Below are 17,952 nucleotides of genomic sequence, written 5' to 3'. Positions count from 1 at the left end.
AATCACTTACCCATGGCTCTCGGAATATCTTCTGATGGTCGACATGCGCGAACTCCTTCTTGCCCACAGTTAGCATGGTTCTATCGTCCGCTTTGGCGCGATATTGCAATTTAGACGAGTCCACATTCGCTCCGTTTTGGAGACGACAAGCCGATAGTTCTTCTGTTACTTTCTGGGAAAATTGAATTATTATATTGTAACAAAGAACTTTATTACTAGGGAATTAAAGTTCATACAAGCCACACTTAAACATTGCCAATCGCAAATGCCCGTCCCGAGGACCTACTCCCATTTTTCTGTATTTACTATACTTTGAATTTCCCATAACAATAATGATTTTTGGTTTAACTTACGCACTAGATATTAGTCGATAGCAGTGAGTAACCAATGTCGATCCAAGTCAGTAAATGGGTTTGACAACGTAACGTTTAGGTACCTAGTGTGGTTGTACCGAATACCTACGACACAACAGAAATTCTAGTATTCAAAATTCGAAACGTGACGTGCTATATATACCATTCTTTTTTTTACGATTTTCGAGTAAAGGAGGTACTATGCCTCCGAAGAGTGGTGTAAAGTGGTGTCATCCGATGCGACTGAGCCAGTTTGCTCTGAGACCAACTCGAAACAACTTCGACAGCGATACAAGTGTTTAGTAATTAAGAAATCTCGGAATCTCCCATTCTGGAATACGATTGACCAACGATTGGAAGTGTCTCCTGGAACTTTGTGTTGCAGAGAATATAAAAGGACAAAATAATTTAGAGTAAGAAAAGTCATCAGGTGTTCTTATGGAAAACAATAGCATATAAAAAGAGCAATACTTCGCAGGACATGTAGGTAAACGTCCGATAAAGTAGCGCCCTGTGCCCATCGACCTTAGGTTGTTGTCCTCATTTGCCTTTTATTACACCGGCAACCAAGCCCTTTAGACCTAAATACAGCAATGCTACTAAGCAGCAGAAATAAGCTAGCAAGAGGTCTTTAAAGATAACTGCAGTATAGTACCGGTACATACAAATAAACTAACTGTATAATATCTAAAAGTTGTATCTAAATCTCCAACTGTTCTGATGATTGCAAAATGTTAAAAGCCTTTAGGCTCCACTAAGGGCAATATGGACTTCTGCACCACCATACATCAATGGCCTATAACAGTCCTCGGCTGGAGTAAAAGCTAAAGGGGGGTTTGCCCATAATCACCACGCTGGACAGACGGGTTCGCACAGACATCGACAGATCGTAGTACATGGTAGTAGCAGCACGTAGTACGCTGCTGCCCTTTCTCTGATATTTTTCCTTAGTAGCTTCGTACGGCACCCGTGGGAAGACGAGAGGTGGTGACAACTATTCTGATCTGTCATTAAAAACGTCAAATAATAGTATTTATTTAATATCTATGTTTATGTATGTCTATTATATCTATTTTCGAATATATATGTATATATAATTGCACTATCCCGCTCTCTTGCAGCTTTTCCTTCTGCCAGAGGTTGCCTGTAAGATATTGCTTGCAGCAATAAGGCCGCCTTTGCATGCCTAAAATTCTTGTTCTTCTGTTTATTCTTTATTTTAAGTATATTTTGATGTTTGTGTGCAACAAAGTATTTTTTCTTCTACTTCTTCAAATCCGCTTAAAATTAAGTACCTTAACAACAGCTCCAGTATCAGTCCTGAAGTTGAAGTCCCCGAATATGAAAAATGGCGGCGCGTTCAAATCCGAGTGCAGATGACGCAGTGTGTGTCTCAAAGCACGCCGTCGACTTCGACAGTATACCTTAAACCAGGCGGTAACATATTACAACCACGCCTTAAACATTCAGCTCATAGGCATGGTAGTGAGATTTTTTAGGTCAGATCGTCCGCCACTGTTTTGTAAAAACTTTTTTAGAGGGCCCTCTTTAAACAATACTGAAACTAATACTGTATTTTCCTTATTTTTTGTCCTGTCTGTCTGTCCTGAGCAGTGGCGTGCATAGAGGGTATGCCCAGGGTATGCAGATATTATAAAATGAAGAAAACCTCCAGTACGAATTATAAAAAAACATACGGATAGGCTTTGTAGGAGTTACAAAAAATCTACCCTTAAGTATTTATAACTGGTACTGGAGATTCTATTCATTTTATATCATCTGCATACCCTGTGCGTACCCTCTATGCACGCCACTGGTCCTAAGAACGCCTATGTATTTATTAGCCCCTAGATGTTGCCCGCATTCTTCGTCCGCGTTTCTTGCGGTTTTTACAAGTCCCGTACCGTTTGTGTACATAAGATGTAAAGTAGCCAATGTTACTTTCCGTACTTTGAACTAGCTCCATGCCAAAAATCAAGTTGATTGGTTATTTAGGGCGTAAGGAAAGACGAATAAACATACAGTAAGTGAGTACAATATACGCATTCATACAAATTATTAAAATTGAAGTGTTCCTACGCTTTAGATCAGATAAACGTGTTAGCCCTTGACTGCACTCTCACCTATAAGCGATGATGCAGTCTATGATTTAGCGGCTTACCTGTTATGCGTATGGCAGTTATATTAAAACCATACCATCATATGGGTGGTAACTAGCAACGTCCTACCAAACTGAGAAACTCCTTAAATCATACAATTTGAAAATCAGTTTTTCAAAAATCGCGCGTGGACTATGGGTTCAAAAGGGGTCAAAAGGGTATATCCTTTTTATATAATCACTCACACAGCTAGCTTCTGTCCGTCTGCGTGGACTTCAGAATTGTTTCTAAAGGTTCGTTCGTTAAATGTTTTTAATCCTACCACTTTTTGAGAGATCGGTATAGAAAGTACATGTCCTGTTCCAAAGCATAGGCGACGTGCATACCAAATTTCAAAGCTGTCTGCCCGCAGCTTAGCTCGTAAACAATTTTCAATTTTCCCTGGGTAACTACTTAAGGAATCGGGATAAAATAGCCTGTTATTTTCCATGTCAAAGGCTACATGCATGCCAAATTTCATCCAAATCCGTTCGGCCGTTTTTGCGTGATTGAGTAACAAACATCCACACTTTCACATATATAATATTAGTAGGATTATCTCAATTTTAAATTTAAGTCAAATCCGTTCAGTAGTTATTGCCTGAAATAGTTATAAACATATATATACTAACAAACGTTTATAATACGTTTACATCACGTTTATAATATTAATAACGATGATAATACTTACAGACGGAAAAGCCTCCATGGCGAGCAAGTTGGAAGCATCATGGAACAGATGTATGTTAACGAACTCGACGGATGTGCTGCGGATCGACCAGCGCGTTCGCAGGAACCCTTTGCGAGACCATTTGCACTACAAAAACTATACGGTTTAGGGCTAAAGAATAGATTCATTCTGCTCAAAATAAATTAAATAATAATTTTAAGATCGTGTCGCGCGCTGACTCTGAGTATGCCTTTTCATAGAACTAAGTTCTATGAGCACTCGTTTACAGTGGAAGCCATAGGCGCTGTGGAATCGACAATCGACATAAGGCAGTCTAAGTCACTTTGTATTTTTAAGAAAGCTGTCAAAAACCACTATAGTTTACTTTGAAGACGACTTGTAATAGTATTTACTGTTAATGTATTTATGATATGTTATAGTATATATTAGTTTATTGTTTATTTTAATATTTAATATATTATGTATTATTTTATTTGTGTAATCTAGTTTAAGTATTAGTATGTAGTTATTAGAATGTATTTTTTTTAAATGCACAACCTGCAGTATGTTATCCTTTTGTTTTTTTTATCCTAAGGTTGCCTGGAAGAGATCGCTACAAAGCGATAAGGCCGCCTTTTGTATACTTCTTCTGTCTGTGTTTTCTTTTATTCTTCTTCTGTATTTTTATTTGTGTGCAAATAAAGAGAATAAATAAAATAATAAATAAATAAATCTATTTAATTTTGTCATCAATCTCATTTCATTCTGCCGTCAGTCTCATTTCATCCATCCATCAGTCTAATTTCATCTATCTTACTATTAATTTTATCTGGATCGCTGTTAATGTACCAACCGTGAACCAATGGTAAAGAAGCGATTTTATTACATAGTCGTATTAATTGAAGCGGTTAGGACTTCGACTTCAGTTTCGGGGGGCCAAGTTCGGGCCTCGCACGCGGCCCTGACTTTTTTGAGTTATGTGCATGCTGAGCAATTAAATATCACTTGCTGGAACGGTGAAGGAAAAGAAGAAGAAGAAACCCTTTATTACACGTATTACATACAGCAAAAGAAACAGTAAGGAGTATACAGTACACAATGTAGACATGCAAAGGCGGCCTTATTGCTGCAAGCAATCTTCTACAGGCAACCTTTGTAGATAGGACTTACAGCAAGAGAACGGGGTAGTGCCAAAAGTGTTGATACATAAATACCAAAATGTAAAGATAAAAATACATATATAATTTAAATAAATATACGTAGATTTTAACACACAAGAAATTTCCTTCAAATTCCATCACTCAAAGAGAGGTAAGTAGTCCTTCGGACGACTCTTAAATATCGGAAGGGAACTACTTTCATCCATTGAAAACATCGTGAGACATGCCTTAAGTCGTGTGAAGTACACAAATCCGTACTGGATCCGGATCTGGTGTCGTGTGAAGTACACAAATCCGTACTGGATCAGCGTGGTGGACTACGGCCTTAACCCTTCTAATTCTGAGGGGAGACTCGTGCCCTATAGTGTTCCCAATTTAAAGCTGTGGTTGGTTGCGAATGGTTTCATATATAAAACAACTACTTCATTTTAAATAAATAAAAAATATATATATATACTAAGACAATACACACATCGCGATCTAGCCCCAAAATAAGTGAAGCTTGCGTTATGGGTACTAAGATGACTGATGAAATATTTTTTTAATTACTAACTGTTGCCCGCGACTTCTTCTGCGTTTGTTTTTGTTTTTTGATGTGGCATTCAATTTAGTTGTAGTTCTAAAAAAAATTCAAGCATTCAGTATCGCTAAGCCTTAAATGAGGGGTTTGCTGCTGTCCGCTGAGGAGTTCTGTCCTCTATATCCAACCACAGTTTGGGCAAAATTAAACACATATTAAAACCTCTATAGTACAAAAATAATTATGTAAATCGGTTAAAATCTGTCGGAGTTATGGTGTAAAATCGTCAAACACTCATCCCCTCTCCCAAAGGAACCGAGCTAAATGTCGGGATTAAAAGTATCCTATATTACTTCTAACATTTCCAAGAATATGTGTACAAAGTTTCATGAGGATCAGTTAAGTAGTTTTTGCGCGAAAGCGTAACAAACAAACATACATTGACATTTATAATATTAGTAGGGATAGGGATAGTAGGGATATTTCTAAATAAAATACTTATATTATGCAGATAAACACCCAGTAACTGAAAAACATTCATGTTGATCACCCAAACATTTCCCGGTTGTGGGAATTGAACCCACAGCCATGGACTCGGAAAGCTGGGTCGCTGCCCTCTGCTCAAATCGGCCGTCAAACTATGAGTTAGTTTGACAATTAATTAAATTCAGGTTATACTTACTTCAGGGAAGAAGTGCTGCGGAAATTTCGCCTTCTCCTTAGTTGTGGCTTTCTCAATGTTCCCACTGTTGACTTCCTTGCCGACCACATCGACGTACGCTTTCAGTTCGAAGTCCCAAATCTTGAGATCCGTTAGTGTGGAATGAGCGAAGTACATGTTGCCAAGCGCCTGGAAAACAAATTGAATTTTGGACATTAAAAAGTTATAATTATTTATTTAACTTATATAAAAAAAAAAACAAAATTCTCAAAAAGTCAGTCTGTTTGTAGTGACTCTACCACCGGTTCGGAAGGCAGATTTCACTGAGAAGAGCCGGCAAGAAACTGCAGATTGCTCTTTTCCAACATCCCCTAGATGTATCCAAAATCCAGGCCACCTCGTCAATAGTGTGTGCGGATGCCACCAGCGCCGAGCAGGCCAAGATTCGTAAAAATGAAAACCTTGATAGCAATTTAATTTTTGTGCCTTTTGGAGTAAAATAATAAATAAATATGCTACGACAATACACACATCGCCATCTAACCCCGAAGTAAGCGTAGCTTGTGTTATGGGTACTAAGATGACTGGTGACTATTTTAATGAATAATATACATTATTATTATAAGCATCATCAACCCATTACCGGCACACTACAGGGTAAGGGTCTCCTTCCACTATTAGAAGGGGTTGGGGCTGTTGTCCACCACGCTGGCCCAGTTTTCAATGGCGGAATTCACATACCTTTGAGAACTTTATACACATCTCTCAGGTATGCAGGTTCCCTCACGATATTTTCCTTCACCGTGCAGCAAGTGATTACAATAATTGCTTAAAACGCACATAACTTAGAAAAGTTAGAGGTGCGTGGTGGAATTTGAACTCGCTCTCCCCCGAGAGTGTGGTCGAAGTCCTACCCACTGAGCTATCACCGTTTTGTCTTGTCCTTCAATTATTACCATAAAATGCTAAGTTTTAGACCAACGAGGACCATGAAAGACAATATACTTATATTGGTATTATATTGGTATCCATAAAATAGTTAATAGTTAAACCTAATCTCGTAAAACAGATTCTCTATTTCGACGGCCGTATGGCGCAGTTTGCAGCGACCCTGCTTTCTTAGCCCAAGGCCGTGGGTTCGATTCCCACTACTGGAAAATGCTTGTGTGATGAGCATGAATGTATTTCAGTGTCTGGGTGTATATTCTAAGTATTTATGTATATTGTTCATAAAAATATTCATCAGTCATCTTAGTACCCATAACATAAGCTACGCTTACTTTGGGGCTAGATGGCGATGTGTGTATTGTCGTAGTATATATATATTTTTTTCTATTCTCGTTCCTTCGTTTTTCCTAACCTCAAAGGTTGCCTGGAAGAGATCACTTTAGTAATAAGACCGCCTTTGCATGCTCTATTTTATTTTCTAAGTTTCTTCTGTATTTGTGTTTAATTTGTAAAATGTGTGTGTGCAATAACGATTAATAATTTGTTAAGTTTATTTTAATTGTAATGGAAGAGCGGAGTGTTCTGACACAGGGGTAGAAATACTACTCTTAAAATAAGGCTTCAGCGATATATTGATACCACTTTGTTTCTTACCGAAATAAACTATTGTTATTAATTTATAAAAAAAAAAAATTTCAAACAAACAACAAACAAAGTAACTAGAGCTATTATATTTTCGATTCACCTTGTACTCGGCTTACGTCAAAAGCTTTTTAATAAGTAGGTAATACGAATGTTGGAGGGCTTAGCACAAACCTAATATCTGGTTATATTAGTATCAGATACGATATCAGCATCGTCGAACCCCATTTCCATGACTGATCGATTACTTGTACGTGAAAATTTCCATAATTATAATTTTGCTGCTTTACTTCCCGTTTGCCTTGTGGTGGCTAGATTTCAGTTATCAATCCCTTCCCTTTCCGTGGGTGTCGTACGAGGCGACTAAGGAAATAGAGCGCACAATGGGAGAATAGAGCGCACGAAGTCGCGGGCTATAGCATTGCGAATTAACTATAACAATAAAATATAAATTTTAAAAAAATGTTATTCGCTATTACATGGCGGCGGCCATCTTGGTCCGAGTATTATCAAACACAGCAATCAGAACGCACGCGGCTAATAAACCTTTGAAACAAAAAAAACCATAATCACCCCGAGACAACCGTTTGTAACCCCCCTGCCGTCTACAACTGGTACTATTGATATTATCAATGATATTGGATAGAAGTAGGCGTTACTTTGCGGAAATCCATGATATAGCCTAATCTGCTACACTCCGCGAAAAGCAGGAGAATCTGCATGGTGTAATCTATAATATCCTCAATCCCCATACTCCACACCAAACAGATCCTCGGCAATGTGCCCTCTACGCACGTTTCGCTCCGAAACCGGAGCATCCTCAGGAGATATTGACTTTACAATGAATAATTGTTAAGTTATTATCGATGATTTTACACAGGAAAATTTGTCAAGATCGTTTTGTATGAGCGCGTTTTTAGCGTGAACCGTTAAAAAAGGATTACGTATAGGTTTCTATTTCTTCACGTATGTTTTGTTCATATTTGTCTTTGGTAATGAAAAACGTGAATTTTCGGTCATTTTATAAAGTCAGATTTTCAAAAGTTATAACCTTGCAGCGATATGTCACACTTAGATTTTTCGAAAATCTATAATCCAGAGAGGAAATATGGTAAGAAATAAATTAGTATGAAGAATCCCGCTAAGTCAAAGTTAAGTCAAATATTTCTTTATTCAAATAGATGACACTTTTGATGCGTTGATTACATACTACACATAGTGGTGAGTAGTGGTGGCGATAACTACATTCGTCAACTTAAAACTAAAGTTACGAGGGTACCAAATCCGGCCTGGTCTAAAAAGAAGCCCACAACAAACTTTGCCGAATGTTCTTTTTGACCATCTCACATTGTCTTATGAAAAATAGTTTAGAAGCAACCTGGCTTTTTTATCGTTTACGTTATCTTCTATACTATAATATGGGTTTTCTATAAGCTTCTGCTTAATACAAACTTTAAACTTTTTTAGAGACATCCCCGAGATATCAACCGGTAATTTATTTTTATACTAAACCTTAACTCGTGCTGATATCGAATAAAAAAAGTGAAGGTGGGTAGAACCTTTGCGAGTATTTATGAGTATTTATTTTTGTATCAGGTCAAGGGTGGGACGGCCGTTATTTATTTACGCCCCAACGAAGGGCGCACGCCCTGTAAACCGTTATATCTGCCTTGCAAAAACGGATACAATGTAAAGAGGGCTACGTAAGCGTATAGGCCATATTTTAGAAGAGTAAACAAAGGTAAAGCGGTGATAGCGCATTGGGTGAGCTCGACTTCACTTTCGAGGGGCCGGGTTCGAATCCCAGCACGCATCACAAACTTTTCGAAGTTATATGCGCTTTAAGTAATTAATATATCTATATATCTATCTTGCTGCAACGGTGAAGGAAAACATCGTGAGGAAACCTGCATGCCTGAGAGTTCTACATAATGTTCTCAAGGGTGTGTGGAGTCCACCAATCCGTACTGGGCTAGCGTGGTGGACTACGGCCTTAACCCCTTCTAATTGTTCGAGGAGACCCGTGCTCTGTAGCAGGCCGGTAATGGGTTGTGGAGACGATGAGGAAACAACGGTAAACCAATTAATATTAATAACTATAGCGTTCTCCGTCCGCGTTTATTACGGTTTTTTTACAAGTCCCGTGGAAACACCCGACACAAAAAGCTGTACTACTTCTATACGTTTTTTAGGAATACTTTTAAGACGTATGTCCAACTCGCTGGAACAGTCTTATAAGTGCGAGCATGGAGGTCCCGAATTCGAACTCAGCAGATAATTATAAGAATTCATAATTAGGTGGGAGGCTTCGGCCGTGGCTAATTACTACGCTACCACGACATGCCGCCAAGCGACAGTTCTGGTACGATACCGCATAGAAACCATTTAAGGGTATGAGTGACAGCTGTTTACCCCCTAACAGGTTAGACCATTACCTCCTTAGACTGCATCATCATATACCACCAGATAACATTGCAGTCAAGGGTTAACATGTGAAGAAAAACATAATAATAGAAAAACAATGGAATATATTCTCAGTATTTGTCAAGTAATGCTATTAGAATCTGCACAATCCCATTTATAGGTGACGTACAATGGAGTGACGTCATTAAGCCATATCGGATTTTTTGGTCCTGCGTGTCACCTTATTTCTACAAACTGTTTATTCATCATCCCTACAAATAAGGCTACAGCGGATCTCTCAAGCCCGCCAACCCAAATTGGATGCTTTCGACTTATATCCCGATGGGGTTTAAATTCATTTAGAGGAGAATGATGATGAATCGTTTTCCATGGCCTGCTGCCAGAACGAGTTAATTAAGTTAAAAGACAGTAAAAAAGCAATGTAGCATAACCATTTAGATTGCAATCAAGGGCTAACTTGTAGTGGGAAAAAAAATTAGCGGCACAGGGCTCCTCTCAGACTGAAAAGGCTTTAGGCAGAAGTCCACCACGCTGGCCAAGCCATTGCTGGTTTCCTTCTACGCGCAATTTTCCTTCATCGTTAAAGTGAGTAAGGTTAAATTAAAAACGCACATAGCTCCGAAAAGTTATATAGATGCGAACCGGGGATCAAACTCGGCCCCTCTGAATGTTTAACTGAAGTGTAAACCACTAAGGTATAACAGCACCTAGAGGGTACAAACACCAGAAAAAACATAACACACCTCTCGGCAAAGTCACGCAAAAATAACACGTAATAAAACGGGAAATCGGCACCATTCTACGTTAATGCAAATGCGGAATTCCATTTACATGTTTGTGACGTTCGATGACGTCATTACGCCATATTGGATTAATACGGTCATACAAGTGGCATTCTTTTCCACAATCCATTCCATACGTAATACAACCATATGAGGGGCGATCTATAAATGGCTTCTGTGAAGTTTATAACCTCTACGATTTAATACCAATACCAGTAGTGATGACTCAAATTCGTTTTCACTTAACCTAGGAAAAGCTTAAATCGGATTCCTAATGATTAGAGTGATCCGTAGTAAACACATTACGTAAAAACGTTTTACCAACCCTAAGATGATGACTATCTAAAGCGCCATCTAAAGTTACACCGATCCAGCGTGGCGGTGTACGTTTAGGTGACTCGTAAACTGACTCTTGACAGATAATAGAAATATAAATTAGGTTTTATTTTATAACCTTAAATCCATACAAAGCATAACAAATATGATTATACAAACAACACCTTGTAGCAATAATCATAGACACGTTAGGTTATATGAGTTGCCTAATGAAAGTGGAATTGGTGAAAGGTAAATGTATGCCTAGGAATCCATTGATTAGGCGTTACTTACTTAGGCATTTCCTTGTTCTTCGTTTGTGAAAACGGGCATCAGTTTTTAAAGCATAGACTAGACTTTGCCATGTTTCAATAATAAATCCTAGGGCTCAATGGAAAATCGACTTTTAATTCTTACCAGAACGAAAAAAATAAGCCGTTACTCAAAAGACGTCCCATGATTCATGAGGTTTGTTCATAGCACCGTTACCGGTACCGAGAATTCTGTATGATGTACGTCGGGAATCAAGTTAGTTCCTACTTAAGTCACTTTAAATGATTGTAATCATGACTCGCATTTTTTTCCACATTCCATTCAATACTTAATACATCCATATGTGAGATGTGAGTGTCTTCTGTATAGTTTATATTAAATTTGGTTCTTGAGAACCAGTGGACCTCATAAGAAGGCTCAGAGTCACTCAGCGAGCGCTGCAGAGAGCTATGCTCGGATTATCTCTACGTCAACAAATCAGTAATGTGGAGATACGTAGAAGAAAGAACCAGAGTTACCGACATGGCTCAACGAGTCGCGAATCTGAAGTGGCAATGGGCGGGGTGCATAGTTCGGAGAAAGGATGGACGTTGGGGTCCCAAGGTGCTAGAATGGCAGCCCCACCATTAGACATAAAAAATATTCTGCGCTGGCGTATTTTCACGTAATGTCTAGACTAGCCTTTTAAAGCTTACTGAGAACTTAACGCATTTATGACGTCTAGAACTTTTTAATCCTACTTCTCTTTATAATAACGATTATATATATAATGATGTGGAGTACATATTTACTCACTCTTTTTATTACGATTTAAGCGTCATTGTAACTGAATAAATTTATTTTTAATCCAGTATCCTGCTCATTATGATATAATAAAAGTTTAAATCATTCACTCAGAAATGTAAGCCTAAACATGAGCTTTTGGCAATCATAAATCTACAGAATATATCGGTATTTTTACTATGAAAAAAAATTGTAAGTTTCAATATTTTTTTTCCGTCACTAATAAATAAAAAACGGTAATCAAAAATAAAGTCGTGCAGGAACCCTGGAAATATGAATTTAGTTTAAGTGGAGTTACACGCTTTTGTGAGAACGGTCTGGGGAAATCTAATTTTAGTCGAAAATACGAGAAAACCCACTTCTAGCCAGCGTCAGAGGTCGCGGTATCGATTTTCTCCGTGCGGAATGCTAATAACTCGCTTTCCACGAGTTGGGTAACTCAGTTGGAAAAAGTTTCCAATAGACAGTATAGTAGGTCAAATCGTTATTTATTGCATGAACCAATAACTTCGATTTATCGTTAAGCTTCATCATCATTCCCGGCCGATTAACATGCCACTGCGTTGGTCTTGATAAGAAGTTATCCGACCAGTGGCGTGCACTACATAGATGCACAAAAGCACTGCTTACCCTAAAATATATGTACAACTCGTTTATGAGGATTTTTAAAATTTAGATCATCTTTTTGCTTTATGCAAATTAAATTAATATTCAGAGCACGCCACTTTACCAAACAGTTTTGACCAAGCACGACGATATTCGTCCACGATACCAGGACCTCGTTTCACTAGATTAACGAGTCGGTTGGTTCTACTATTATTAGCCTAAAAAGGTCACATGCTAGACACAAGGCTTGATCTCACGTGGGAGAGAGGGTTTGAGAGCTTAGACCCACTACGCTGCTCCAATACGGGCGGGTGTTTAAGATTATCAGAACTAAAAGTTTAAAGTACTCTGAGAAACATGGACACCGTTAATTTCCTTACTTTGTTAAAAGGTTGGACTGATTTCTAACAGATAACCCAAATCCTTTAGGTCCAAAATTTGAATAAAACGCAGGGCCTCGTCATACATAATAACCACTAAACCAACGAGGTGTTATTTTAGTAACTAAAACGAAATACCTTTGCACCCAAATTCGTCTACACATCTCATTGGGCACGTCTGATTGCTCTTGGCCGGTTAGTTTGGGGAGAGTTGAAAGGTAACAAAAAATATCTCATATTTTTATCACCCTGGCGCAACGGTGAGCGCTGGTTCTTATAAGAGGAGGTCCCGGGTTTGATCCACGACCGGGGCAATTTGGGATTTTATATTTCCTGGATTTGTAACTCTCTTTTCTGATGGGGTTCGTGGCTAGTTTTACTTTTTATAAGCGTTCTGATGCGATGTCGAGTAGTAACCTATTAGAGGTAAGGATTTAATGCAACTGTCTTAACACCTAGGAGGCTAGCCCACTACCATCTGAGACTGCATCTTCAGAAGACAAGATTGTCGTCAAGAGCTAACTTTAACTTGTACAGGTATAAAAGAAAATCTTACGTAACCATGTATTTACGTAACTTAAAGAGCTCATACTTACGTAACCTATATACGTAACTGAAGAGGTCCTAACTAGAAATAGAAATAATGAGGCCAAAGGTAAGCCTTCGGAAGGGACACTTGTGGGGTTGGTCGTTTAAATATATATAGTCCACTTTTTACAACGGTGCTAGCTCAGTAGGTAGGACTGCGACTACACTCACGGGGGCCCCAGTTCGAATTCCAGCACGCGCCTCTTACTTTTCTAAGTTATGTGCGCTTAAAGCAATTAAGCGCACATAACTTAGAAAAGTAAGGGTAACTTAGAAAGGTAACTTATATCACTTCAAATGTGAAGGGAAAACATTGTGAGGAAACATACTTGAGAGCTTTTCAAATCGTGTGGAGTAAACCAATCCGCAAGGCCATAGTCCACCACGCTGTTCAAATGACCAGCGTGGTGGACTATGGCCTTCCCAATGGGGTAGGAGACCCGAACTACGTAACGGATTTTAATGCAGTTTTCTGCAATAGATACAGTGTTTCAAGAGGAAGGTTCATTTGTATTAAAAATGCATGTTATTGATGAGAGAAGACAATTAATTCAAACACATTTTTATGTGCTTACATTGCAAACGCTGGCTAAACGAAATAGATTAAATTAGTAATGTGTTATGTATATGTATTAACACATACATCGCTCCAAAATGTCCTCATTAGTATCTAAGTTACACCCGTACAAATAAAATAAAAATAAAAAATAAATTAATATACTACGACAAAGTAAGCGTAGCTTGTGTTATGGGTACTAAGATGACAGATGAATATTTCTATGAATAATATACAATATCTTTTATATATTTAAACGAGCAATTCTTGTATATATATAATTGGAATCTCGGAATCGGCTCCAACGATTTTCATGAAATTTAGTATACAGATGGTTTCGGGGGCGATAAATCGATCTAGCTAGGATGCATTTTTAGAAAATGTTATTTTATTTGTGTTTTCCGGTAATAACCGATTTGGTGTGTACACCGGGGTCAGCTAGTATATTTAAAATCCGGGACTTGTAGCTTGTAGTTAATTACGTGACCGAAAATGCCTCGTGTGGTTTCAGCCTAGTATTCACACAAAAGTAATATTTAAACGAGCGAATATGTATTTACAATAAAGGTGTTAATACAAACTTATTTTATTCTTGTTATATCCTAAATTATATATAAAAATAACAGGCAAGATGCATCTTGGTTTAATATTATAATATTGTCTTTTTTTTAAGACAAGTAATAATAATCGTTATTCAAAGGTATAAACCCAGTTATTCAAATACAAAGATAATATTCTATCTCTTTAAAAGATCACTGTAAGTGATAAGGCCACCTATACACAAAACAAGTACTTATGTCTTAGTTTTTCTTTGTATAGTTTTTTTATGTTTTGTTGTAATAAAGTTATTTTATCTATTTATCTATTTTATGCCTAATGATGAAGATTACCTTATAATAATTACATTATATAATAATATAGATATAAGCAGTAACCTTCCTTTAATTATTCTATTAACTTTGGAAATAAGAATAGAAATGGAGTATTTAAAGACTGTATTGCCTATGTCTATAACATTGCCAACATATTTTAGAGGTTCGTATCTAAAACTCTTTTAATGAAAACTCCCGCATGCAATGGAAATGCACCCTAAGCAATATTCAATTTACATAGATTGCAGCATCGCTTATATCCCAAGGAAAATGTCGCAGTTATTACGGAAACGATGTTGCATAATGACTCTGACTAGCAGGACGTATAATAGGGCTTTGAATCTTTATTACACTCTGCTAAAACACAGAGTATGTTACTAGGTGACCATAGCCAGGTTAGAAGAGTAATAGCAGATAATTCTGGAGTGTCAAAATTTACATCATAAAAGGGCATTGTCAATAATAATTAGCGCAAAATTTCATACCGTTTTATAAATAATATAAAAAAACCCTTTTCCCTTCACCTTCCCACCCACTCTAAGTACATTAAAATTTGAGATTTTTGTACTATTTTATTTATGTACGATAATTGAATCAATTAAAACACCGGAATGGGCCTGTGGTGAGATTGTGGTCAAGCGCATTATCAATAAAAGAAAGAAAAAGAAAATGTGATAATATTCATAAATTCTTACCGTAAATTTTTCCGGAGAACTGAAGTCTTCGTCCAGGAAAATCCTGATCTTATCATATAAGCGCAGTTCTGGGCTATCGCAGAGCCTTTGCACGAAGTCTTTGACATATTGCATGGACTTTTCGTACGCTTTGCCGCCGACCTCTTGAAGATGGAGTGCTATAAACTTCGGGTCCATGCGGGCTACTGCTTGGAGAAACTCAGAGGTCCAGATCGGCAGCATTACTGACGGCTGAAAATATACAGAAATGAATAGATTTAAGAATGCTTTCAGGGTCCTGTACCCAAAGGGGTAAATCGGGACCCTATTTCTGGGAATGTTTGACGACCGCTCTGGCGCAACGGTGAGCGCTGTGTATTTGAGTACTAGGTCCCGGGTTCGATTCCCGGCAGAGGCAATTTGGAAATTTATAATTTATTAATTTTGTCTGGTCTGATCTGGTGGGAGGCTTTGGCCGTGGCTAGTTAATTTAGTTTACTGTTGCCTATAGCGGCACAACAGATACTGACAATCAGAATAAAATAAATATTTAAGGTGCTCTCATACAACAGGCATGATTTTTTTTAATAATGGCAAGGATCACTTCGTGCGCGAGAACGACTCTCACTTGGCCGTTTTCTTGCTTGTTTAAAAACAAAGACATAGGACTTATCCGAGTTTGAAACATAGTGCTTTGGGTTTAACCACATGCCGATAAAAAACGTCACCAAATAAGAGTGAATACAGTTTTTTTTTTTATTCCACAACAAGTAAGTCTTTGACTGCAATGTCACGATGATAAGTGATGAAGCAGTATAAGATGGTAGCAGGCTAGATTTATTTAACTCTCATACTATAATTTTTTTATTTTTTTTATTTTGTCATCTACAATCAGTCGATAGACTATAAGTAGATTTTTTGAAGTTCTTATTGACTTTGACAGTTAAGAGGGCCATTGTCCTCAAGTCTGTACCGTATCGAGCACTTCTGCCCGTTTCAGACGTCTGGTTCTTTCCACAGTCAGTAGGCTGTGTGCCAGTGGATTGGGGTGTTTAAGTTAACTAAAATTAAGCACACGTAACGTACCCAGGGTGGGATGGGTAGGGTTTTTCTACCAAAAAGAAAAAAAAACGTACGGGAGGTATACACCGGGTTTCCAGGGCGTCTAACAAAGCCAATAGGCGGTGGTTTTTAGTTTGGGTAAACCCCTGTAGAGGGGGGAATCCAACATAATCTCCGTCCTGCCCAAAAGTCAGCGGTAGCAATAAAGCTTATCCACCACGCCAAAAAAAAAGATTTTTCTACCACGAGTTACAGAAAAGATTTTTTTTTTCTCAACAACAATAATAATTTATCTTTATTAGAGTTCTTGTAAATAACTTATTACCACAACACTTATTATGTTTCCTGTTTGTAACTCAACGTGACGTCAATTGCGGTTTTTTTTTCCTAAATTATTTTTAGCTAAATCTAAATAATTGCTATGAAAAACAAAAGGAAAAAGATAAATAAAGATTAAATATTTTCAATAATTCTAATAAATAAAAGGATGGGTCTAATAAATAATATGTGATTTTTTTTTTATGTAGCTGTTATTTTGTTCACTGGAAGTTATTTTAGGCCTTTTTGCCATAGGAACTAACAGTAAAAGACGCATTAACAATTTAGTTGTGCACAAATTATAAAGAAAAATGGCAGCTATAATAATATAATATCATCTCCATCCTTGGGCTAGAAATGTCTCACAGCAGGGATCCACAGTCTAAGATAGCAGAGGGGTAAACCTGTTTTGTTTGCTAAACCACACATGGTTTTTAAAGAACGTCATATGGGAACACTAAGTGAATGTTGGAGCCTGGTAACTTCTTAGGCAAAGCCGAAGCCTCCACGATTCCAGGCTAGAGAAAAGTAGAAATTATAAGGCCTAATTTATCCCCACCCGGAAGCAGATTTGAGACATCCGACTTACGACTGGAAGCTAATTATAGAAACTACATTAAAATATAATAAATAAATAAAATAAAACAGATCATAGGATTTGTAAATTAAAAAACCAAAAAAGTTCACAAATGAATGCCTATCATAAATACTAATTTACAAATGCGTAATGAAAGCAAAACTTTTGTGATAAAAATGTCTGGCATTTCCATATTTTGATAAAAAATGTTGATTACCTTTTAACTATTTATGAAGTAGGTATATGTTTAATTCAGTTATCACATTAATAGTTATTTAATTGACAAGCATTTTGTTTTGTATTAGGGTAATGGTACTGACTAGGTATACTATATTACTAATGGAACCGTGTGATATCACCATCCCTCGTCTTCCCGTGGGTTTCATAAGAGATTTATTTATTTATTTATATTATTTTATTTATTTTACATCTTGTTAGTACGGCAGGACTTCTTACAGAAACTAGATAGAACTACATAATTTATGGAAAACAATACTATAAGACAAAAGAATGAAAGATGACATTAAACATTATACAAGACACAATATTAATATAGTTTACTGTATTAATATCATGAGATAACTAAGGGAGTATAATAGAGAACGGGCAGATGCATACCCTGTGCTACCATCTACTGTAGTCACCTACTC

At 37.4% G+C, this 17,952-nt stretch overlaps 1 protein-coding gene across 2 annotated transcripts in view; it reads right to left on the bottom strand.

Annotated features, from left to right (window-relative positions):
* LOC120634160 (inositol polyphosphate-5-phosphatase A) overlaps positions 1–17,952 on the bottom strand; it is a 32,706-nt gene that overhangs the window by 13,248 nt on the left and 1,506 nt on the right. For both annotated transcript variants that reach the window (XM_039904584.1, XM_039904583.1), the window contains exons 2-6: positions 15,367–15,597; positions 5,524–5,691; positions 3,183–3,308; positions 1,649–1,777; positions 11–172 (exon numbers count right to left, since the gene is read on the bottom strand). In XM_039904584.1, the coding sequence (XP_039760518.1) occupies positions 11–172; positions 1,649–1,777; positions 3,183–3,308; positions 5,524–5,691; positions 15,367–15,597 (816 nt within the window). The remainder of the gene's footprint in view (positions 1–10; positions 173–1,648; positions 1,778–3,182; positions 3,309–5,523; positions 5,692–15,366; positions 15,598–17,952) is intronic.

The sequence above is a fragment of the Pararge aegeria genome, chromosome 23, assembly GCF_905163445.1.
Source record: "Pararge aegeria chromosome 23, ilParAegt1.1, whole genome shotgun sequence".
Classification (NCBI taxonomy): Eukaryota; Metazoa; Arthropoda; class Insecta; order Lepidoptera; family Nymphalidae; genus Pararge; species Pararge aegeria.
The sequence above is the reverse complement of the archived record's forward strand: the minus strand, read 5'-3'. Positions and strand labels throughout refer to the sequence as shown.